We start from the raw sequence: 25,966 nt of genomic DNA on the forward strand, positions 1-25,966 counted from the left end.
ATATATTGGCTACTTTTTATACCGACTTCGGAAAATAAGAAAGGTATCTACGTTCGACACGTGTATCTTTTTCTTTTTGTACGTTTTTAGCTACTCGAATAAAATTCTAATCGTTCACCTGTCTCTCAATTTCAACGTTAGAATTGGAAATGTCAGCGTGTACGAATGCTTTTTAACTGAGCATTGATTCTGCACTGTCTCCGTGAAACAATTTTCATCGGTAAGAGAAGCTCCTGTTTCGGAGAGAGATACAAACATCAAGAACGACGTTGCGAAAGGCAGATAAAAAAAGAAAAACGTGGCTTTAAAAATTTTGCTACGGAAACCGTGACTAAAATTCGGCGTTAATTTTGAAGAACTACGCTCGTCTTTATTTCGATAATCGACCATTTCATTGTCAGCGCTTCAAGTATCGCGCGATAAATCGCTTAACCTGCCTTTACGAAACGCAGTTCCATCAATTTTTTTTCTGTCAACATCGCGGAAGAAAATATGGTGACTAGTTCTTGGAGATACGTTAAAAAATTGCGCGACCATGGACAAATTGGCTTGTCAAATTTCGAACGGCGAAAGAAAAAAAGAAACAGGAAAATCGAACGACATTTGACGGAAATGCGATTCGGAATACGAAAGTTCGGATGAACGCAATCGACGATGTACGTCGAAAATCCTAGAAGCGACTGAAATCCCGCGGAAATAGACGCCTACGTGGCGAACCGCGGCGCGGTGTGACACTGACGATCGACGTGTGCAACGCGTTCGTATCTTCGAGTCTTTTTGCCATCCGGCAATTCAACCGCAAAAAATGCATCGCAAGGGAAATGCCACTTACGACTTTTGCGACTGCCAATGACATTTTTCTTTTTGAAGACCAGGCTTTCTCTCACCAAAGATCAGCCAAAGATCTTTATGGAAATTAACGATACTTCCAGTAAGCTGTCGCTAATCGAAGCTTAAGCCGTTTTAATAGAATAGCTATATTTTATTTGGAAGAAAGTTATTTAATAACTTTATTTGTTCTTTTATATTCGCGAATAAAGAAACTATCGCGTCTCTTTTATGAGATCCAGTCACATTTATAGCATACCAGAGCGTCGATTAGTACGAGTATTTTCAGCAATACGTGGATAGCAACTAACGTGGATGGTCCTTTTTAGCTTTCGCCTTTGATCGAATTTCCATCAGTTTGTACAAGAAGAAAAGGGAAAGTATTCTCGTAACGATACCGATTGATCGAGAATTTTCTTGTCGAAAGTTTCGTTCGTAAGCGGTTCTGTGACGGATTTAAGAAATATGAATCTGAAAGATACCGCAGTCTGTATGTCATAGTGTATGCAACGACAGAATTTCCACGATCTCGTCCGTGGTTTCAAAAACGTTTTTATTATTTTACGTTTCGAACTCACATTTTTGTGGTTCGATTTTACCCTATAGACTATAACGGTCTCTACTCCATTGAAATTCTTCGAAACTTTGAAATTCAATATGGAAACCACGAATACCGTTATTTTTTAATTTTCCTTTTTCTCTAAACATTATTCTCGCAAGAAAGAGCAAATGCTTTAGCAGCTCGGTATACATATATGTGATCATTTTTATTTATACACATATATATAATAACTTATCATTTTTGCAAGAGAAAAAACTGATAGAAAATATTTAAATTCTCGAATTTGTTAGATTTATTTTAAGACTGTTTTATCGTCGGACAGCTTTTGCTACTACGTTTGAAATGTTATAACGTACTTATATGTGAGTTGAAAGAAAATGTCAAGCAAATAGCACGAAAAAAGTTCAAGGAACTCGAGTTGTAGAGCGTATCTTTTGTGGGACGTCTTTGAGTAATTGATGAACTACCTAAGTGGTCCTGTAAAAAGCCGGTCGCAAAGCAAAATGGCTACAACACGGCAGGATGGTAGCCTTCGGAATTATTATCCGATCTAGTTTCCACTTTCTTATTTTATGATACTGGAAAAAATATATTTTAATGTTTATTTATGTATAAACCACTTAAAAAATAAATAAAATTATCGAGCAATGAAACAATTTAGGGTGAGATTGTTCAACATCTCTTTAACGCGAATGAAATTTTGATAAAGTTTGACAATCCGTCACGTCATGAATATATAACGTGACACATTGCCGATCGACGTAATTTAAAATCTATTTTCGAAAGGAGAAATTAGCGGTAGCTCGATACGGTAAACGCCAAGATTTAATAGAACCAAGTATCTATCGGATTTCTAGAAACGACGGTAAATCAAAATTCTTTCCTGTAGTTTTCGTTTGGTTCGAATTCTTTGAATACTTGATGCTGTTCGACCGCTTTGGAGACTCACGGAAATAGACTACATAACGCCAAACGATCGATAGATAATCTACAAATATACGTTCTGCATCTCTATTCGGTTACCAAATTTATTATCAGCCACTATCCTTTTTCCTCTTTTATTTGATTTTAATCGATCATCTACTTCGTTCAAATGTTGGTTTTATCATCGTCCGAAACGGTTGTGTTTCCGATTTTTCTTTAGTAAAAACCAAAGATTAAATATGGAAGATAGCTCGCATCGTTCTATTCGACTATCGTTGACCTATAAACGTTTATGAAAAATTTTGCGAAATTTTGAAGAAGTCACTTTGCTAGAAATATTATTTAATCAATACGTCAGACGAGATATATTAAAGTTTTATAACGGTGCAATAAGCCGCGCCAGCGGCTTATACAAGGTATCAAGTATCTCGTCGCGATGTTAATAAACGAGGGGGAACAGGCTCGCGACACTCGATGGAACAAGCTAGCGTTCAAAAGTTTTACGAAATAAGGAAAAATGATAAAACTTTTGAACGCAGCCGACAGTTCCCGGTTTCACCGGCACGCCATATTGTTCACACGCTAAAAGCCGAGACATTTTCCTAGCTTGTATTTTCCCATATTTCCTGGTTACAACGGCGATATACGTCGCAGCTTTACGACGGAAAAGTCGCGATGCCCGGCGCTTCTTCCGCTAAACGAAGACATCCCGATCCAATTTCGTCGACCGGTTACGCGATCCTCTTCGAACTCGAATACCGTCGATTTTCTGCTAATATTCGCTCCTCGGTCTGTTGATTTGTTTTATCGAAACGTCTGGTTTCTTCCGTTCTATGTATTCGCGAAAATTGCCATTCGCCAAATGTTCCTGGAGATTGCCAGTGTTGCCAAAACACTGTAATCCAATGAAAACGTTTAGCGGAATGTCGTCGTTACTTGCTCTCTGCGTAAGGTAAAAATGGCGTGGCGTTGACTCTAAGACGCGTTATATTCACCAATAGCTCGATGATATCACGCGAAAAGAAGCGAACGCCGAGTATCGACAAAATTTATCGAATCTACTAATCGATTAAAGCATCAGGTTCAGACTCTTATGCGTTTTAACCGCGTCATTGGTGGTCTTCTTGCTTCGAATGCCGGAGTTGTTGCACGTAAAAAGTCACATCAGTCAGGTTATTTTTGCGCCAAGTTTCGTCGTTCGACGAGGCTTCTTATACGATCGTACATTGTGGGTCGTACCAGTCGTGGGTATACGATAAGAAGGCGGGATCATTCGTTTCTAGGTCAGTCGTTTCGAAAGGGTCAGTCGTCGTAAAATATAACCGGAGTACCGAGATTTCAGGACTCCGTGGTTGATGACCCTACTACGAAACCCGAATATGTAATACCTTGCTTTTGACATATAAGAAACGTGGCACGTCAAAGAAATTATCAATCCGTACTGCCGTAGAAGCTAGGTTATCGAACGACTCTCATCTCGAACAAATCGGTTTCCGAACATGTTTCTTGGAAAAAAAGACGCATCGGTTTCCAAACGGAACTTCGATTTCCGAACTTCGCGTGCCGTCGTTGGAGAGTATCGACGTATTCTTAATCGTGTCGTATACGACGTTTAAACGATCTCTATTTTGTAAAGTCTAAACATTAGCCAGCTAAACGTTACGCTTTGTACTCGCTTCTTTTACCTCTCTGTTGTTCTTTACGGAATTGACTGGCACGGAAGTGAGTTCTTCCCCTTCGTGGACTATATCGCTTTTATTACGACGAGAGATTTTCGCACCGCCATCCTCCTAATAATTCATCACGCTCCCCTTGTTTCCTGCTCCCCTGGAGGTCATCGATACGCTAGATTGTTATGTAACAGAGATTTCTCCTGCCGAAATTTGCCACGTAACTTGCGAAGATCGAAATCGTTCTTCGATCAAATTATAACGTCCACGTGATCAACGCGCCCCGTTTTTGGTTTTCGTTCCGTTCGTTGGAGCGCGCTTATTTTGTACCGTGTCGAAGGAAATTGCGACAAGGTAAAACACCGTTTTAAACAATTTGAACGAAACGTTTTTACCGATGTAACGATAACGATCGAAATTATCAGCCGCTGTTTCCCCTCTGATAACAGCGAATTTACATTTTAAAGTATCGTCGCGGTAAACTATTATGCAAAAAGGTCGTGACGCAAAAAGTTTTCGATATTGCTCGTAAATAAATTTTGTAATTTAAAATATGTAGGGCAACAGTGTAGTAGCTTATAAATTTTGCGGGTTATACAAGGAAACCTTGCGAGTCTGGAAGATCAGCTTCTACGGCTCTTGCAACCTCTACGCGGATACTGTCACTCTAGTAACAATCTAGGTACTGTGCTCCAACACACTGCCCCATCTTAACAAATCTCCAAACTTCTACCAGCCATCTCATTTTCGCGGAATTACTCGTGATCAAAACTGTTAAACGAGATATGCCACTAATAACAACGTTCTCGGATTCCTCTTTAAAATTTTAAAGATCCTGAAAATTTCCTTCTTCCACTTGAATACCGTAATTGCCAGGGAAATATTTTTCTCGAAATTATTTACGTCCAGCTTTTACGACTAGCAAACACAAGCGATATAGATTAAATCGATCGTGTTTGTGTCTCAAGGAATTATATGGCATTATATGGCAATTGGTACTGTTGCCCACGATATTCTGATATCGAAACTATCGTCGATGGGTATTTGCGTCCGATTGCTTGTCTTGGCTCTCGAGCTACCTATTTGACCAGTTTGACCTGTTAGACAGATTGTGCGCGTTGTTGTCTCGTACTTGGCCCCAATTGACGTAACTCCTCATGTTCCTTAAGCATCGTATCTGGATTCTTTTCTCTTTATCCTATTTATCAATCTATTTCTACCGTTTGTCGGTGACCTAAAGATTTTCAAACTGATATCGTGCCTTCGTAATTGTATTTTGTTGCAACGTGATCTTTGTAACTCGAAGCGTTCGTGCGACATAAATGGTTTGACACCTATAGAAAGAGCTATTGTATACGTTCTTCGGGGAATATACGTTGAATACTGCACCCTACTTAAGCTCGTAAAAACCATGTCCCTGCTAAATCTACTGGATCGTTCGAGTCAACGAGGATTCTGGCGGATTTATTATTCCTTTTTGAAGATTACTAGTAGCGTTACTCGTTGCCTGCAACTGTTTTAGTCGTTGCATCTCCATGACCCCACCGGATCTTTTAGGTTCACGCATTTCTCGCCATTTTTCTCCCATCACGCTACTCATACTTATTGGTTAATTCGTAGCCTGCGTTTAGATTATTTTGGTACTAGGATCTGTAGCTTCGGAAATTCCGATCTGGTAATCTTGTAAAGTATGCGACTCGTTCGTCGTATACGTGTTTGCGTTCAATGTAAACGTTCTGCGTTTAAACTTATGCGCACCAATAGGGACTTATCCCCATTTATCATCATCGCCTGTAGTAATAAAGACGGTATATACAGTATACATGTATATTTTCCATGCGATCACCAAGTATGAAACGGGCTGTCCAATCGAGAAACTCATTGGAAAAAAATAAAGGAAGAACGTGATGATCGATTGGTTCGAAGCGATAGGTAGCGATAGTCGGTAGTTGATCATTCAGCCTATTGACGGACGATTCGAATAATCGAGAGTTTGGTTAATAGATATTCCGATAATTGACATTCCATGGATATTGTGCGGAAATTTCTGCGGTGTACAGACGAAATGATTAAACGCAGAAGTTCGTCAAGGCGAACGGTTCGATCGCATGAACGAACTAACGACGCGTCTGTCGTGGCTATTATCGTTACAAAAGAGAGAAAAAACGACAATTATTTTCCAAACGAATTATCTTCGATGCTTATTTCCGGAGAAGTTCTTCGGCCGTATTCTATTCCGTTCGAACGAATCATCGAGAAGCAAGAAATCCCTCGGTTCTCCTAGAGGGTGGTTTCTTCTGGAATGAAAGAACGCGGCCGAGATGGCTTTTCCGGTGACTCGTACGAGCTGGGAATGGCGCAAATAATTTACCAAGTAATCGTAAAAGCGTGGATCTGGCCGACAAATAAATAGAAGGGGTTAATTTTCGAGTGTTCGTTCGATCTAGGTGGAGGCCTAGGCGAGTTTATTACGGTAAATATCTTTAAGGGATCGTATATTATATCTGTCACGACGCCCTTTCCCTTTTTCCCGCGTCCCCTAACCCTTTTAACCTGATAAATGTATTTCGTGAGGTTCTACGAGGGTGCCGACATCTCGATGCAATTTCCAAGATAAATATTCCCATCCTAAATGCTGTGGCCTGGTAATTTACTTTTTCGCTTGATTTCGTATTAAAGGCGAATAGTTGACAAAACAAATGTGCCTACTGTAATATCTTTTGCTGTCGATCAAATCTACCAAAGCGTCCTATCTATCATCCCTTTCTTTGAGAATTATTCGCGTACTTTAATACCCGCATCACGCGTATTTCAAATATCTTCAACAAACTATTTATCCGACATATATCGGAGCCTCGCTGTCGCGTAAATTAATACAAATCGTTGAAAATCTTTGTTATTATCTGACATTATACAAATAAAGAATTTAAAAAAAACTTTTGCTAGTAGCTAGGAGATTTTTCCTCGTGCAAATTCAAATACTAAAATTCTTATTCAAAGTTGTCGATTAATTACCGAAGGAAAAACAATGCGATTGAAACGAATATAGAAATCGTTTCTATGACCGTATCGCTATAATCGTATAAATGTAAATGGGAATGAAATGGAAAATAAATAAATGTAAATGTAAGTCAAAGCTCGATATCTGGTTTTGAAGCGCGCGGATTATACGAGATTAATACCACGAAAAGAAATAGAAGGGTTGATATCCCCTTCATGGAGACAATCAAGTTAATTAACGCTTTAATGGCGACACGACGCGCATACTATATTAAACAAGCCGCGCGTCCTTGCGGCGATTAAAGTATTATCGTTAACACTTTCAACTTTTGCTATCTTTATGAAATAAGGAGCTGCCTGTGGCGAAACTGAGGCGTATTTGCAAAACTACCATAGTCTCGGTGAAACGTGCCACGGTAAATTGATGCGTTAATCGATAAGACCTTCGGCGTCCTGTTTTGATCGAATAAACGTAATCGTTCGAGTAATTAAAACACGGAAATCGTTACTTTCTGCGAGAGTTAACGCAATGGGATAACGTAAATATTATTATAACGTGAGTTAGCGAGGATCGAACGGAAAAATATAATATTCGGATTAAAGGGGCGGCGCATGCGAATATTCTGCAACACGTTTCTACGGTCGGTCGTAATTTTTGTCGTTCGGTGATTGATTAATTCGTCTGGCTGAGCAGTATTTTCCCTCTTAAATCTGATCGTACGCCGTGACACGGCGATCAGGAACGAGAGGGATACTTTGTAGGCATTTCAAAACGGTTAATCAACGTAGCTGTCGCGAGTACGAAGCGAGGAAATGTTTCGCGCGAATTCCGGCTGATCGATCTCGTACGAAAACCGAACAAATAGAAAAATATCGAAACATCGAAACTGTGATATAGGAAGATAAGGTGCTCTAATAAGATTTTCCTCGTCATTTTTTGTACCAAGAAACGAAATTGCTCGTGACAAGTCGCTTGATGGTTTTTTCTTGAAGGGTCGGTTTCGTTAACGGCTGAATTGCGTTCGATATGTGACTTTAAAAAAGGAACTTCCTTACATCGTTACGAGCAACGTTCTTCTCTGTGCGTACGATTTTCATGGAAACAACGTTGTTATACGAATGTTATTATACAGGGTAGTTGGTAACTGGTGGTACAAGCGAAAAGAGGATGATTCTACGCGAAACAAGAAGTCAAAAATATAGAATAAAAATTTTTTTTTAATACCAGTTACCAGCTACCACTTTACCAGTTACCAACCACCCTGTATAAATTATCGTTAACGACGAATTGCAATTTTAATTACAAGCGTTTCGATTCGGCAAGAAAGACGATATGTAATTAAAACGCTGATCGATATTTTCAATTGTATTAAACCGATTTCGGTTCGATGCAAGATAAAATTCTACGTACGTACGTATTTCGTGTTTCCGTAGGACCAAAATATTTAAGACGTAGGTAGATATAAAATGCCAAGTAACGACTTATTTTCGAAGGAACTGCTGCGCTAGTTGCACATATAAGTGCATATGTTACGCACATATACGCATCTGTATTATCGTACATGTATAGAAGGATATAACATGCACGAAGGTCCAACGAATCTTTCGAGACGACTATTTCCGGTAAAATGCGTTCATCCGATTTTATGGCAGATGTACGCGTCCGTACACGCAGTTACCTGCACTCGTGCGAACGGGATCGTATTTGCCGCAGTGCAGGAACACCAGGAACAGGATAGTTATGCGCCAGCCGTCCCACGGTGTACTTTCGAGCCACTCGGCTCCGCGAGGACCATTCGGTTATTCATGCGTTCCGGAGCGATTGGTAGGGCTCGTTGCTTCGTCCGAATTACGCGTATAAATTGCGCAGTTTCCGAATCCTGCAATACGCCGTTACACTTGCAATAAACTTTTTCCCGTTCGACGACTTTATCCGTTGTTCTTGCGACGATCGAAGCGCTTCGCTCGACGTAAGGATGTTAATCATAAAGGACGGAGAATACGTTCGGCCTTCGATGTTCTTGACAAAACGTTCTCATACAACGATACTAGGATGCTTGGCGTTTCGACTCGTCGACAAAGTTGCCACTATTATTCAAAGATCTTTCGAAGATTACGTCAGTAGGAAGTCGATAGATTCGGCGTGCGCGACCCCGTTTCCAATTTTTCACCGTTGCTTAGAGTTTTCCCAAAAATTTGTTGCCATTTGACTGATACGTATTTTGCTTACTGGTAAAAGTTGCCTAAAAAACATCGACATGTACCACACTGCGTTCTCAAATTTTCCACGCAACGCTGAAAGGCTTTGCCTTTGTGGTACTCGGATATTTTTGACTTTAAAACTCGGTGATAAAGCCACGGAATCTGGGCTTCAATTTTTTAGAGCGACTTTATCGATTCCATGCCTGCGAATATTTTTCAACGCCGTAGAATTGCTGACAATGTTATTAAAGTATAGTTACTGGTGCATGTACACATGGTTGCAAGTATATTATCGCTCGCTACTTCCCTTTGACGCGATCTAATTTTAATAAATGCGACTAGCGGCCGAGCGAGAAAATTATTTTTCACGAGTCCGAAGGGTTGCGCGCCGCCGGTTACCTTGCGTAATTACAGGGCACAACAAAGTAAAACGGTCAAAAAGAAAAGAACAAAAAAGGGGATTAAAAAGAAAATCCATGCACGCGATAAAAGTAGAAACGCTATACCTGACGTAAAATACGTAGATGGGAGGAAACACGAAAAAGGACGAAGCATCGACGAGAGTTATTCGCAAGATCTGTTTCGTGATACAGTCGACCCTTCTATAACACGGTTAATTCGTTCGCCGTTGTATCGAAACCTTGTTAAGCGAAATCAAAACCGCGCGGTGGAAACGTTCGTGCTATACGAGGATGGTCCAAATTTATTAAATCGTACGCTATATGGGATCCTGTCGTAATTTTTGCACCGTGTTATATCGAAACCGTGTTTTCAGAGTACCGTGGTATAAGAGAGTCGAGCGTATTTGATATGTGTTCTCGAATCGATACTTGCGAAAAATCTGGCTACGAAGCGACATATCGAAACCTTCGATCGCGTCGTTAGCTCGCTATCGTCTATAAGATACAGTTCCAAGGATTCGCTTCTGAAAATCGCAATCTTTTTTACAATTTTTTTTACGTTTTTGGTTTCAGAAGAAGCTGTGCACAGTACTCGCTTAATCGAAACCGATACTTTTCAAGAATGGCTGACGCAACAAGATTCGAATCCTTACTTTGATACGTCGGTTCCGTCGAACATGACGGGCCTGGTTGGGAAAACCATCCAGCTCGTTTGTAGAGTGAAAAACCTCGGAAACAGAACCGTAAGTACCTTTGGTTATTGACTCGTTAACTTAGAATTATTAGACTTAACGTTGCGTTTTAACGGAATAGGTAAATAAACAACAAAAAAATATCGTGACGATAGTTACGAACACGTAGTCGATGATTAAAGACAATCTCGTCCAAATCGATTTCCCAGGGAATGCACCCTTTTCTTATCGTATTTCGAGAGCTTATAAATCTTCCGCCTTTGCTCTACTTTTACCTTTCAGAAATAAACCTGACGCTTGTTTTCCATCTTTGTACTTGTACGACCGATATACCGACGTATAAATGTCTCGAGTTGTTGAAGCAACGACGTAGATATCGTGATTATCGAAAAGTCAGAATTAGCGTCAAAGGCGCACACGCGTATGATTCTGACAGCGGGGGTAACGCAACGTTTCAAACGCAAGGGCCGGTTCACGAAATCGGCATGTATAACCAGCCAGTCGATAAACGAGACGTCAAACATCACGCGTGCTGGGTCAACCGATTTGTTTGCGTGGCACGCGTACGGTCCCAAGAGTGGCATGAAATCGGCTAAAACGTCAACATTTCGCTGATAGTGGTCGAATGGAACGCTTCGTAGCGTCGAATTAATCCGCGAATTACGGTGTCGCGAAGGGATCGTGAAACGTTTCTAAACGATTGTTTGCGCAATTCCGTTTGTCGTCAGAGATCGACAGAGATGAATTTACCACATCGAAAGGCGGCTCGTTATTCCAGTTACGTTTCATCGGACCGAATTTCAATTTGCGCTATTGCGACCTGAATTAGACGGATAATCTTAGAAAATTCTTCGCTGTCGATTACTTGCGAATTGCGGTGAAATAATCGATCGATGTTCAATGCGCGTACGACGCGTCTTACGCATTTATCGATCGATCGAGTTTATTAACCGGAAGAAGAGAAAACGCGTTTGTAGACCGTTACAAATCGGACGAATACAGCGTGTTACGTTTTTCGTCTGCAATTTCATCCGTATGCAAAACGCGTGTGTATAGCGTATAACCGCAACAAGACTACGTACGTGCGTATTGACTAGTACGTTTCGACGATATCGTACAATTACGTCCATGTAACGACGACACGAGTAAAGTCGAGATTTTTCAACCCGGCAAAGTTACACGTGGAAACTGATTGATTAAAAGACGATATTCCGAGGAGAAAAGTTTACTTGGCACCGCTTCGCTTTCCGTCGTGCTTCAAAAACTGTATTTACCTTAAAAATTGGTCTCTTTTGCTGAATACACGAAGGTTCGCACATGCGACGTTTCCAAAGCAGGTGCAAACACTTCTGTTGAAAACTCCGGAGTTAATCCGAAGCGAAGAACGTCGTAGCTTCGATTCGCGATATTTGTTTGAGAGCAAACACACGTCGATGTGTACGACGTATACGTTAGAAAGAGCGAATACATAGTTGATTTTATTCACATCGTAAATGCCGCGTCTAAAGTCTAAGGTGGACGAAGCAGTTTGTATCTATTCATTTCCATATCGTTTGCGTGCCGATATAAATTATGTATTACATGTGTACATAGTTACTTTTTTATTTAATCTCATGACACGTATTAATTTATAAATGGGTCTAGATAAACGAATTTTCGAGCTGCGCACACTATATTACCGTACCGCATAGCGTATCTCTCAATTCCGCTAATGCACGTTAATTACTAATTACGCGTATGTTGAATATAATATTTCAAAATTAAAATTAAATAGCAGGAAGTTTGAGGAACACGAAGAATAATTTCTTGTAATATTGTACGGAATAAAGATACTTATCTTTTTATCGATATGGGCGTAACAGATTTAGAAATATTACATGAAATCTAAACGTAATTTCAGTTTTATAAAGTCGGTTTCAGACGGTTACTAGGAAATTCGTGTATTTACGTAATGGTAACCTTAAGCTGTATAACAGTATTCGTAGTAAATGATGAAATATGTACGAGCTTGGCGTGTCTTTTGCGCTGCTACACTTACGTTGGCAGCCAGATGATTTCCTATTCCGAAACCTATGCGAATTCTATCTCTTTCGTCCAACGTTATAACGTTTAATAACTCGAATATATTTTTGTTCCTAATTTCGTAATTTTATATATTTTCATAAAGTCTCTGGTGTCCTGCTTGAGTTCGTAACCGAGATTTCGTAATCGCCGTAAAATAAAAGAATCAACTGGAATCGAAATAGCGTTGGTAGGAAGAACGAAATACGTACATCGTTAGCTTCCATTCGTAAATCATAAAGCGTTAAACGAGCGCTATCGGTTCGTTTGTACGTCGGATATTACAGGGACATAGGAAATAGGGTCGGATGCAAAATCGCGTGCGGATCGCGTACAGAGATTTGTGACGATTGCTCGGCCGCAGATCAAATGACCAAGCGTAATCTATTAAATTAATTTTTATAATTTAATAAAGCAGTCGCTAAGGTCGATTCATGCTTCGAAAGGGAAATAACTCGAGTACCAACGTTATCGACTAGATTTCGTTCCGATCAACGGTACGGAGAAGCTCGCGGCGTCAACCGAACTTGCTTTACGTCATCTTGCACACTCCTCGTTGAAACTTTATCGATTTGCTTATCCCATATCCGAATAAGAATCATCTTGGAATATTTTTACAATTTTCCGTATACCTGTTATCGTGGCTAATTGTGGATGTTGTCATGACAAATTTTGCGTAGTAACAAGCTTTTATACCACTGTCTACTACTTTGTATTCGACGATTCAGATGGGAAGTAAATTATTCCACGACGTATTTAAAAAATCAGCTTGCTTCTCCGCTCCTTACTCTCGATAGTATACTGTTCCGTAAAAAATAGAATAATGGTTATGACGGAATGTTTCTAGCAAGCAAAATATCGGTACAACTATACGGTGTGCCGTTAAATTTTCATTAGGAAAGACGTAATTTACGACGTAACTTTCGAGGTAATGCAAATACAGTAGTTCTCCTTTATTCCGTTGTAATAAACCGGCGAAAGTATATAAGCCTGTAACGAATTCCGGAAGGATAGAGGTAATTGTAAAAACTTTAAAGCTAAAAATGTATCCTACGAGTTCGAGACTCGGCTGTGACACGCTGATTCTGGCAATCAGGTTTATACAGCCGAAAGCATCGTGTCCGCGCGATACGTTAGTTGCTAGCGAAGAATAAATGACTAACGAGGAGCGTGGGCAATTCGTGGGAAAACGTCGCAAAAATGACGAAAGTTACTTTAACTCGTGCGCGAGATAACCCATTTGAAGTAAACGTACTTTGCTCGTGAATTAAACAAACACGGAGAGAACAGTTTCACTCGTACGGTAGTCGTAAAAGGATTGATTCGTAAGTGACGCGAACCAACGAATCGCGCGAGATTAACGACGTAGCCTGCCGCTGATAGAAAATAGAACGATTCCGTAAAGTAAACGATGGATTGTATCTATAAAGAAGGAATGACGTGTAAGCTTAACGGCTTTGGGCTGAAAAGTAATGGTGTAACAGCGCGAGCAGGTGCTAGAGGGAGGAAAAGGGGAGAAGCAGAAATTGTAGGATCCAATGTTATAAAAAAGGGTGCGCAACCGGTAATAAGCCGATGTCGAAAGATGTCAAGCGAAATATAATGCAACGTGCTTCGCATCCCGCATTATCTTTGGATACGACTTTTTAACGCTGGCACTGTCTCGCTCGTAAAGCCTTGAAAAACGACTTGTTCGAAAGAAATTCGAGCAAGGTGCGCGTCGCAGAAAACTTTCTTACGCGATATCGAGTTAATTTTCTTCTTCGAACCGTCGAATCGTAAAAATCCAAGGAATCGCTGCCTTTACAACTTTTTCTTTCAATTTTTACGAAATTGTTACTGAATCTTTAAACGTATCATCGGAGAGCGTTAAACGGTAAGTAAAGCGAAGGAAAAATGCAAAGGAAATTAACTCGCGCGATGTAGCGAAGCGTGTCTGGGAAAAATGAATATACGTAGAGTATATCTTTTGTTAGGAAAAATGGTGAATATACACGTACGTAAGTACGTTTCGCCGTATGGTTTTGTCGATACTCGTGTGGCAATGTTTACGATGTCACAACCTGGAAAAAGCACGTAAGCGGATCGTTTCGCGTGTAATCATTTTTGAATTTTAGGTGGCCCATTAATCTCCGGAACGTGGTTCGTTCGACTTTTGTCGCGTGCACAGTTTGGCGCGGGTTAGATTAGCTTAGCCAACCGTTCCAAATGAAAACACAGTGGCTAAGAGCGTACCTGTTTTCTTTCTTTTTCGTACGTTTATACTCGGTCCCGTAACCTACCTACCCCAAAAATGAACAGACTAATATCACGATAATATAATCGAGGTTAGCGATGAAATAGCGGTATGCTTTTAGTCGAGCGTACAATGATGTTTACGTTTATTCACTGGCGATGTAACTTTGCTAAGAACAATCGCGCTAATTAGATTTGTTTCCTATGGTTAATGTGGATACTGTGATAAAAGGAATATGTACGCGTTATTTGTCAGGCGTATTTCCTTCCTCGCGAAGGACGAAGAGAACGAGAAACCTCGTAGCGTAATCGCTACTTATTTTAAGCGTTGAGGAAAACGTTTAAGAAATATTCGTTTCGTTGATTTTAGGTTTCGTGGGTAAGGCATCGAGATATTCACCTGCTGACGATCGGTCGGTACACTTACACGAGCGATCAACGTTTCGAGGCGATGCATACGCCGCACACGGAAGAATGGACATTAAGGATACGATATCCTCAGAAGAAGGATTCTGGTATTTACGAGTGCCAAATATCCACAACTCCTCCCATCGGATACTCTGTTCATCTCAACGTGGTCGGTAAGATATCCTTTAATCCGAATAGAACTCTGTTACTCTAATTAAATTACCATCGCGAATTACTCGAACCAACTTCTTCCATGCTGGTCCGCTTAAATCGAATAACTTTTCTCGCAAACGTTTTCTACGTGACACTAATGCATAGAATTGCTTACCCAGCGCACAGGCGCGCGGCTACGTACAAAAGTTTGACTCGCATCACGTCGTAAGCAAACCTCGAGGACGAAAACTCGGATAGAGGCGAGCTCGGTTTTCTCGTTTTAACGAACGACGCGAGGTGTTGCGGGCGAAATTACTGCGCGAATATCGTAACTTAAGGGCAGACTTATCGTCCCAGACTTTGTAACCAAACAGATATCGCGGCAATCGCGTACGTATCGGCGGCTTAATCGTACACGCGACGACGGTTACATGAAAGGAAACGCGTTATTATTCTAGCAACGTAATTATACGAGCTAGTAAGAGCTTGTATCGAGCGACGTTCAAGCAACGCGACGAGAAGGGAGGGATAGAGGATATGGAATCTTCCGCAGGTATAAACACCGTAATGACAATGCGGAAACATCGTCCAACCTACACTCTGATGCTGTCTGACGAAACCATCTATTAATTTGGAGGAAATTTTCCCTGGTGGATCGTGACATAGTTGTAATTATTTGCTCGCAATCATTGTCATCGAACCGAAGAATTTTACGGCAAGACGTTTCTTTCTTACAAGCTAGATTAATCTTTATAGCAGATATCGTGTTTGATGGAACGAAAGATCACCCCGATATTCTTATAGTCACTCGAACGCGTGAAATATGTAAAGCTTCTGGACAAAGTGTATGTTCGGGCTGCAAAATTTGTTATCCGAATGCGCCTTTTCAAGGGTGTTTTGGGTCGCTGAAGCCGGAAACGAGGGTCGTTTGTCATAGAAACGAACGGTGTTGAAAATTCCGCCGTACGAATATTTGGCCGGAGAAAATCTTAATCGTAGAAATCCGCGCAAAACTACGATCATACAGAGCGATAAGCGGTAAAGAAAGCAATGTTCCGTCGCTTGGATCACGATCTAATCGGCACGATCGAACCTGATTACTCGCGATTTACATACGTCAAATGTATACGGAACAAAGCATACACGGTAGGTTAAGAGTATCAAATTGTAAAAAGCAACCCTGATTTTCGGCTTCAGTGACCTCAAAAACCCCTAACAACCCCCTGTCGCTCTGGTAGATTATTTTGCAGTCTGGATGCATTTATTTACGTTTGTTACGATTACAAGCGCAATGTACTTTCATAATTGATTCTAAACATCTCCCGTTCTGAGAGGTCGTGGAATCGATTATCGCTTAAAATTATTCCAAACGATAATTTATTTCTAGCTACAAATCGGAAATCTCATCTTGATTACTTTCTGTACAACTCAAGTGACTACCGAATGATAGTTTCTGCAAGGAATGTATGTACCACTAGAGGCGAAAGTTTTGCGAAGGAATGCAAGTTCTGTAAGGGCATTTGGGGATTGTAAATTAGCACGCTAACGTTCGTTACATGTTCTGTGTTTTCGTCTTTAAGAAGAATTACCTGAACGTAGCTAATTCGAACGACACCGGAAAATATCGTAGGTTCTTCGGCTTCTTCGTGATAAAGGAAAGGCACAAGAGTCAAAGGTCGGAAGGAAAGTAGCGAAAACTAAAAGAAGAAGAAGAAGTGGAGGTAATGGTTGATCCGATAGAATGGATAGAGTGGATAGATAGGAAGGAAAGAATATCAAGAGAGGATTCTGGCGATTTTTCCTCTTTCCTTTCTTTTCACGAGCAGTAGGTTCATTAGCCTCGACGATAATTGTCCCGCTGCGTGACTCGCCTTTGCAAAACATCGTTCGATACTCGACGTCCGAAAGAGTCTTCCTGCTATTTCCTTGTCCTCGTCAGGTGGAAGTCGTGAAACTCGTAAGAGCGGTAAGTCCTAAGATATACGGATCCTTGTAACGCTAGAAACAATCGCTTGATTTCTTTTTTCTTTTGTTCGGTCTGCGGGATTTTAGCCTGTAGCAACCGGTCGAGGTCCGATAATAGCCGGTGACGTTGATCGATCGCCAACCCTGGAGATCGAACCGGATATACCGATGATTCGGGAACAAAACGTAGCCTAGTGGAAACGAAAAGAATCGCGTACATATACGTATACGCATGTAGATCGTTATCGATTCGGCTGGATACGATGGAATTTAAGCGTCTGGCGATCTGTCGCGGTTATAGCGTTACAGTTCCGATTCTTCCAACTTATAGGAAATCCTATGAAATCGAATCGCGAAAATAAGGTCGATAGAAATTGTAAACTTTCCTCGTTTCCTTGTAACGTTTAAGAAAAGCTCTCTCTCCCTCGCGAATTTCTAGTCGTAGAAGATACATATTCCGCGAATGGAATCGTAAAGTACAGAAACAAAGTCGAACGAAAAAATAACTATAATCAGTCGCGAAATGGAAACCGTGGATACGAGTTGGATCGAGATAGTCTGCGTAGTTTTAAGAATATTCGTTGCTTCGTGCTTACTGGTAGAAAGAAATAGCTGTATATCGAGATGGAAGCAGACAACGCCGCTAAGAAGCAAGGAGCGAACGTCGATTTGGTATAACGGGCAGAAACGATGCACGTGGCTCGGTGTATCGTGCAAACTCCGCGTATTTACACGAGGTTCGAAGGTAGAAGCAGAGAGGCGAAGAAGGGAACGGTGGAGAGTCGGATACGTCTTTAGGAAAAGCTGAAAAGGTGTTGGACAAATTGTTCATTCGTGGCAAATCGACGCCAGTTCCCGGTTTCTTTTGCGACGTCTAATAAAGGAACTAGACTAGAACGAATCGAAAAACAATTGCCGAGCTTTCAGCGGCATTCTTGGCACCCGATACCCGTGAAATTGCTGCGACAAATTGAGTCTTTCTGACGACAACAACAACGGCAACATCGACCTTTTCCTCTTGGTATCTGCTCCTTCTAATACTCGTCTTTTTCTTTCTCTTTTTCTCTTGCTCGTGCTCGAACCTGGAATGCAAGTCAGTTGCATGGGAAAGAAACGACTCCGTCGCTCGTTTCGTTGTCTCCTTTAAAGCTTCCCTTCTTGACGAAATCGTTTGTTTCGCCGCCGCTTCTCCTCCACTCTACTCTTGCTCGCTCAAAAACCGCGCAATTTATTTATAATTCTTCGAAAAAATTCTCGTCGACTCAAGCAGTAAATCAAAAGTATATTTTGCGCCGGGAAGTTTCGCGGCCGTTCCATCTCTCTGCAAATTGAATTTGCGGAATCGAGTCAAGACATCATTTGCCACGACTTTCTCCTCCGTTTCACCGTCGGCTTTTAATTCCGTGAAACGAACTTCGTTTCTGCTAACACCAACAAAAAAGGAAAGGTATTTAAACATTTTTACCTCGGAGCTCCATTACAGAAATAAAGTTAATTCCTTGAATGTTAACTTAAAACACGTCCGTTGTCATACTTCTTGCTATTCGAAAGTAACAGCTTTACGGGCTTTTACCAACGTATTTCCCCGCTGAAATTTTCTTTTAATTATTCGGTTTACCTTGCGCAGGAATCGTTTTTTAATTCTCCGTGAAAAACATTCGACAAGCACTGCCGGAAAATGTACCGCGCTCTATTCAATACGTTCCCTTTTATTAGCCACCCTCTTTTCCCTTTTTACGGATTCACCGCAAGAAAAGGATCCGTGATCTGTCGAAACGATCACCGTTTACATTTATAGCCTCTTTACGATCGTCCCTTGTGTTACTTTTATCGCACTCGTCGCAATTGCCGCGTCTAAACTACACGGACTTTGCGACAACCGCAGAAAATTATTTGCTGTAAACGCCGCAGGCATTACCGATCTTCGCTGTAACGCTGTTTTCGTACATTAATTATCAGCGTTTTATCGGAGATTCCGTTTCTCACCGTTTCCGAAATCTCGTTGCATCTTCGCGTTTCGTTAATTTCCTCCTATTTCGTTTTTACCATCGTTCGATGATATTAATAAATCGTGACGATTTATACAGAAAATAGACGAGGAAACGTTGTCTGTTTTTGTTCGATCGAAACAGGCCGTTTCTCGTGCTTGAAACGTTCCTATAATACGTATTTTATTCATCGTTCCAATTTACCTTGGTTCGCTATAAAAATTCCAACGTTCGCTGTGAGAAGAAACTATTTGCACGAATTTGTTCCTCTTTTGATTGCCTATTTCTGTCGTTTAATTAATTAAAGCACAACGCCGAGAAACTTCGGTTGACGTCAAGCTCGACGAAAGAGGAAGCGAGAGAAACAGAGTCCAGTGCTTTCGAGCGTTTTTAATTTAATGAAATATCATTTCACGTTGGAAAGTCGAGAAAGCAACGAAGGATCTTGGCATTTTCGATGCATACCGGGATCGAACGAGAAATCGCGTTCCGATCGTACGAGTTATAGAATATCGATGACGTCGACGACGGCCAATTCGATCGACCGGCAATTGCGAATTTTTACGTCACTGCGGAGGCCTTTACCTTTCGACCTTCTCAACGCAACGCAAACCAATATCTGCTTTTCGTCGTACATCAATTTCCCTAGCATCGGCTGTTCGGCCAAGTCGTCCTTCGTTCGTGAAACGAGAAGAAAGAGTCGTGAAAAGGGCTACTGCCCAACAATTACGACTCGTTACCATAGAAATTTTTCAATGGCAGAAGCGCAACGATATACTGCTATGTATGTTAAATTTATATTTAATACACTTTTCGGGGAAGAGGAGAAGAAAATAAACAGAGTTTTTCCATCGAAGACGAGAAATCTAGAAATTTCATTACTCAGCCGTTTAGTTAACTCGTTTCTGCCTAATATTTTCTGTAAAATATAAGCTACGATGCTGCAATTGTTTAACTAATGTACCGAAAGTTTAACCCGTTTGTATTTTCACGGCAGTTGCATCGAATATGTAAATGGATCGGATGGATAATTAACAAACGATTACCTCGTCCTCCGTTACGATTTAATCACGATATTCACACCTGGAATACCGCGGTTGAACCACAATAGATAATCATCGAAATGCCGAGCATAGAGACGAGTCTGCGTTTTCCCGTGAATACGCCGAAATCTCCGTCTCCTTTCGCATAAATTAATATCAACGCCTGAAACCGAATAAGACAAACGGGCCAACTGTTTGAAATAACCTGACGTGTGTTCGAGTTGTTAATGTTTTGGAGCGCTCGGTTTGTACTGTGGCAGCCAGCTGTTCGAGTACTCGACTCCATACGCTGAAGATTCTTCGCAAATACAGGTTGAAGAGTCTTGTGCAAATCGGCCGACAGGATTATGAATTGAAATACGCGGACCACTGGTCTCCGATAAAACTAGATCATGATATTCTCCAGAGGCATGGAGAAATTGCACGTTATACGGCGAATGCGAAAACCTTGTACGATTGATCGATCGTGCACGCTAAATGAATGGAAGACGGCAAGATTTAAGTGAATTAGGGTTGGTTCTCGTGACCTCGACAGAATTAGAAACAATTGCCGATTCTTGGCATCAATCTTATCAACGAATTCATAAAGACGAAGAAGTGGATAAAAATATTCTTAAGCATATATGTATGTGTGTGTGTGTGTGTTTTCTACCATCTTTAACGAAGTATTGCGATTAAATTGGAATCGGGACGAATCGAAATTTGTGTACGTGTCTTTCGTATCTTTCAGGTGTGTACAGCGTTTTCTAAGGAAAAAGGCGTTATACGATTCGAAAACTGCAATAAATTATGTATCTTTGAACAGAGCGTAAAACCTTTTTTACTTTCAGGAGTAGAAACTTCCGAAACTCTCGTATGCGAATAAATAAAGTTAAACGAATGTACCTCTTTTATCATTTTGACGTATCTATATTTTCCGATAGAAAAAAACTTAACGCGGAATAAATATAAGAAAGGGAATAAAACTAATTGGCTTGAATCCTTAAATTTGCAAGTCGAGTTGTTTATATATTCCATTGTGAAAAACATCGAATGAATAATTAATAACGTGATTTCGTTGTTTTTAAAAATCCATTTAAATGTATATTTAATATTTGTAGAACATTTTAATTAAGATATATTATATTATACCAACGTCTCGTTAGTATAATTATTCCCGCATCATTGCGAAGTTTTTGCTTCGTGCGTGTTGACGTTACGATAAAAACTGACCTGTAAAAACGCACTTTCCATTCATGGGTGCATATTCAGTTTTTCACTTGTACGTTCTTTGTAGCGCAATTTCGCTAATTTGGAATAAAAGGTGAAAGACATACGCTATTTTCAAAGAACATTTCGCGCCTACTGCAACGGAATGCAACGAGTATTGGTCGCGAGCTAATCGAAGTCGACGGTCAGTGCTTCGTGCCGTTTTCAGTTTGGCGTCACAGTTAAATTCCGGACACTGTATACAACGTGCCTGTGATTTGTTACCTTCCTTGTTCGCGACATCGTTCGCTGGAAGAGAGAAAAATACGGCGTTCGTGTTCGATCGATTCGGACTCGTTCGTCGAACACTTGCATTTTCGTATCGCGTTACGCCTGCAGTCGAACGAAGCTCTGGTTTATCGAAACGGGAAGACGCAAAGTTTTCAAGAGCTTTTACAGCGACCGTAGCGAGACCTTCTTCTCTCGCTTCGGAGGGAACCGACTCTCTGATCGAAGGGGTGGCTTTTAAACGCGAAAACCGATTACATAACCCACGGCGCGTATGATTGCGCGCAACAATGCGGGAAAGGGATGGCTCGCGTTAGGAATCTGGGGCTTTGATAAAACAGAAGCAAATCGCGACGGATCTCGTGCGCAATTTATTGCTAATACGCGCCACCAAGTGCCGTCATCGTGACGGATTAACGAGGCGCCGCGCCGTTGAAAATGCAAAAAGCTTTAATTTCAATGACTATAGGGTTGGTGTGGCGTACGAGCTGAATAATTACATGGTAGGAAGGGGAGGTCGGATCATCGTGATAACAATACTCGAACCTCGGCGTTACAGCGTGCTATTGTAATTACCTCTCGTGCCTCAAGTGCAACGTGCTATTTTCGTGAAAATACCGGGGCCCTGGCACGCTCTATGCACGATACACCGATATATTCCTCCGGCAACGCCCTACCCTCTTTTTTTACCGACCACGCTAACTACGGCCTGCCGAGCATCTTCCATTAGTTGAATAATTGCCGGGGCAAAAGTGCTACGATGTGCGAACCTCTGTACTTTTCGATCGTTACCAAGGACGCGAGTATACATTTTGCGTTGATAACGCGTCACTCCGCAACCCGCCTCCAACTTTTTCCTTGGCTCGCGTATCCACGCATGAAGTACGCTTACGCTTACGTCGTACTTACGTCGTAAGCGGGGCATTTGGCCGATTGTTTGGTCGAACGAGAGTCCGAGTCGCACGGTCCTTTGATATACGATCGTGCCATATTCGAGCAACGAAATCGGGCAAGCTTCTACAAAACTTTAAAAACTGCACTGCGGTAAAATTTTACGAGCTGACGTATCGTTCGAACGAAAGGAGTTTATCAACAACCGCATGAGCGAGTATTTTCTGTGTATGGATTAAACGCATCGGTAAGACGGAACAGTTGGAAGATTTTCGACTTTGTGGATTAAAGTAATTCTTGACGGCCTATAAATTTCGATGGTGTTCGTTTACGAGCTTTGAAAAGGGTCAGTTGGCGTGGCTAAGAGGAACGGCAACGGGAAAAGCTTTTAACGATTGAGGATCAGTCGAGCATATCAGTTACAGTAACGGACTACATCGACGCGGCAGGCACGGGAGTGATACCTACAAAAGCATTGCTTAATCCTGTTTCGATAATCCTCTCACCGGCGCGGCGCTGCTACGTTCGACCAAGTATCCCGGCCGACTAAACCACGAGAAATTCCCACCAATTCGAAAGTACCAAGTTTGAAATCAAAAGCGAAATTTAAGTAAATTATCTCGCGTTTTCTAATGTCTCGAACTTGAACGGCCGTAATTCAGCTTTAACTTTGCGCGTTAACCAAAATCAATCCTCTTAGACGATGCGTTCATCTTTCGAGCGAATTAATTGAATTCGAAGGTATCCTTTGCGAATAACGCTTGACGGGCAGGCACAGCGACGCGAACAGAAAATCTGCGTAGTTAACGGAGAAATTACATTAACAAAGAAAATAAACAAACGTGCGTTTATGCTTCGAACTTTGTAAATATTCAAAACGAATGTTTCGTGGAAGATCATAGACTTTGCATCTCGCGCGTGACAAATGGAACGATAAAAGTTTCACGCGCGTGAACCGGACAAGGAAAAACGTTCTGCTTGAGAAATACAAAGAGGAAAGATCAAAATGTTTGGAGAAAGCGAAATCGAAACGACACCGATTGCAAAGAGAGAGAGAGAGAGAGAGAGAGAGGCGCGATAGCGCAAAAGCGATCCGAAAATTGGTTCGAACTTAAACAGGAGTTGGTTCGAAGGTTCGATTGATCGAATAGAGTGTGCGGAAAGGACGAAATGGCGTTAGGCGGGAAAGGATAAGAGGATGAGGGAAAAGCAGGTTGAAAGGAGACGGTTTGGCGGAGAAGCAGCTCCGATTATTGCGACACGTCTAGCGGCCAAGCAATTTCTGCGAAAGCATCGGTTAATCCGGTTTCGATAATCCTCTCATCGGCACCGGTAGATTCTAGTAGCTGTAGTTTCGGCTGGAAGCAACGAAGGAGGAAGATAAAAGAGAACGAGAGGCACGACACGTTGGCGGTGGGTTAAAGGCGCGGAGACGGAACGATTCGTGTAAAAGACAGAGAGGGAAAGCAGATTAACGAGCTGTGCGGAGGATACGGGTGATATAAAGTTTCGTTAGTTCAATACGGTGGCGAATGATTTGGAATGTTGGCCGTACGCCAACCTCTTTCCAGTCGGTTTAACTGAAATAAAGGATGTCATATTGAGAATTTGCCGAAAATAATGTTCCGACCGATAGTGATGGCGCGTTATTGTAAGCAGAGACCGGTTCCTGGGGGATCCTGGCCGCCCGGGGAACGTTATTTTGCGGGATTATCGCGAACGATAAAACTGCTCCGTCATCGCGGTCGAGAATAACGATCGGGGTTGTTAGTCGATCGCGGTCGAAAATAACCGCGAGCTTTTACCGGCCCTTCCATTAGGATTGTACTCGCGGTCGAACGAACGGTGTCTCGTGGAAATTTATCGTTCGGCTGTGATTAATCCGTCGCGAAAACATATTACGACCTGCTCGACCAAACCACCGACAAATGCTCGTCCGACTGCATTCCAGGTAAACGGATATTTTCTATTAATCGATCGATCCAGCGGAAATAGCGCGAGTCGCGGAGGAAATCGTTAGGCTCGTTGTCGCGGCAATGCATCCCGCTCTGCCTTTTATTTCGTCGACGACCAGACGAGTATTTTACTTTATTTCGCTTTATTTTATTATATACGCACAGAGTATAATTCGGTCTAATAAAACCGCGAAGCGATCGTTCCTCTTCTAATCTAGCGCTCGCCAATCTTCTGAAACTTTCCATCGTATCTTGCCGACGCTTTACATCGACTAACCCTTTCATTACGTAAGACACACTATGTACCAAAGTTGGTTTCACGATTATGGTGCAAGTTGTGCAGGTAAGAAGACTTCTCGAATTTCGAAACGATAATAAACTCTGTAATGCCCTTATCCAACGTTACGAAGCGTACACGGCAATTTGCGCAACAAATAAAACCAATCGGAATTCTCTAAACCGCACAATGCATTCGAAGCGAGTTGTAGCGAGCGGATCTTATTAGAGTACGAATATTTCCACGGCTTTTCGAAAAGTTAGCCGAGTACTTGGAGCGGGCATCTCGGCATTATCATGGTCCTTTGTGCGAATGGCTCTTGTTGAACAGTTCCGTCCAAGTTCCCTTGTGACCACTGCGGAATCGTTGGCTACGGAGTGCCTCGTAACATAGAACGCGCTGGGCTGTCCAGTTTCATGCTTGAGAAGACATTTTGATCGTGCATGCCCATTGAACGTGGCCAACCAGCGCCTTATCTCCCCGTTAATAAGATATTGGCCGCTGAAATATTCACACCTCGTTCGAGTACCGCTTAAACGAAAACAATGTATCCGTTTTACGAACGGAACGGTTCGTTCCTTGATTCTCAAATATCTCTTAATTCCGAAGCGACGAAAAGTTTTTCCAGGCCGTTCACCACCTACGAAATCAAATTTCCATCGAACGCGTTCAAACAGCGTGTTGGTAAGAAATTTGCTCGCGCGTTTTCGCGCCGGAATTTCTATCGAAAGTACACGAACTTGCGATTTTGCTACGTCAAATTTAGGGTAAAGCTTTAATTTGTAGAAAGTACGTCGACCCGAGTAGTAGACGGCAAGGGTCGAGATTTCTAAATCGTTAGCTTTCGTTTCGGCTTAGCCGAAAATTTCTCGAAACTTTTTCTCAGTTATCTGTAGCCCGCGAGAAGGCAGCAATTTCGCCAATCTGTAATAAAGCGGTTCGCCTACACTTTCCTCGAAATGGATTCTCCCGACTCGGTGCGACGAGCCATAATCTTGTCTCGCTTAGTCTTATTAAGAATTTTTTCTGCTTACGCTCTCGAAAATAAATTTTTTTTATCGGCTAGTTAATTTGCATGAGTTTATGACAGTTTATGACATAAACTCTGCGATTCGAGCCGACGACGGAGCGCCTTGCGCCAAACGACCAAACGATTTTCTTGCCACGGGATTTCGAGTTCATCTCGAGGCAATTACCGCGAAATCCAGATCGAAGCACCCCTCCCTCCCCCCGCG

The 25,966-nt window shown here is 41.7% G+C and overlaps 1 protein-coding gene across 2 annotated transcripts in view; it reads left to right on the top strand.

Annotated features, from left to right (window-relative positions):
* Nucleotides 1-25,966, top strand: part of LOC100749721 (zwei Ig domain protein zig-8-like) — a 59,611-nt gene that overhangs the window by 22,010 nt on the left and 11,635 nt on the right. For both annotated transcript variants that reach the window (XM_003491089.3, XM_024368993.1), the window contains exons 3-4: nt 10,161-10,330; nt 14,946-15,156. In XM_003491089.3, the coding sequence (XP_003491137.1) occupies nt 10,161-10,330; nt 14,946-15,156 (381 nt within the window). The remainder of the gene's footprint in view (nt 1-10,160; nt 10,331-14,945; nt 15,157-25,966) is intronic.

Source organism: Bombus impatiens, unplaced genomic scaffold, assembly GCF_000188095.3.
Source record: "Bombus impatiens unplaced genomic scaffold, BIMP_2.2 scf_0504, whole genome shotgun sequence".
NCBI lineage: Eukaryota > Metazoa > Arthropoda > Insecta > Hymenoptera > Apidae > Bombus > Bombus impatiens.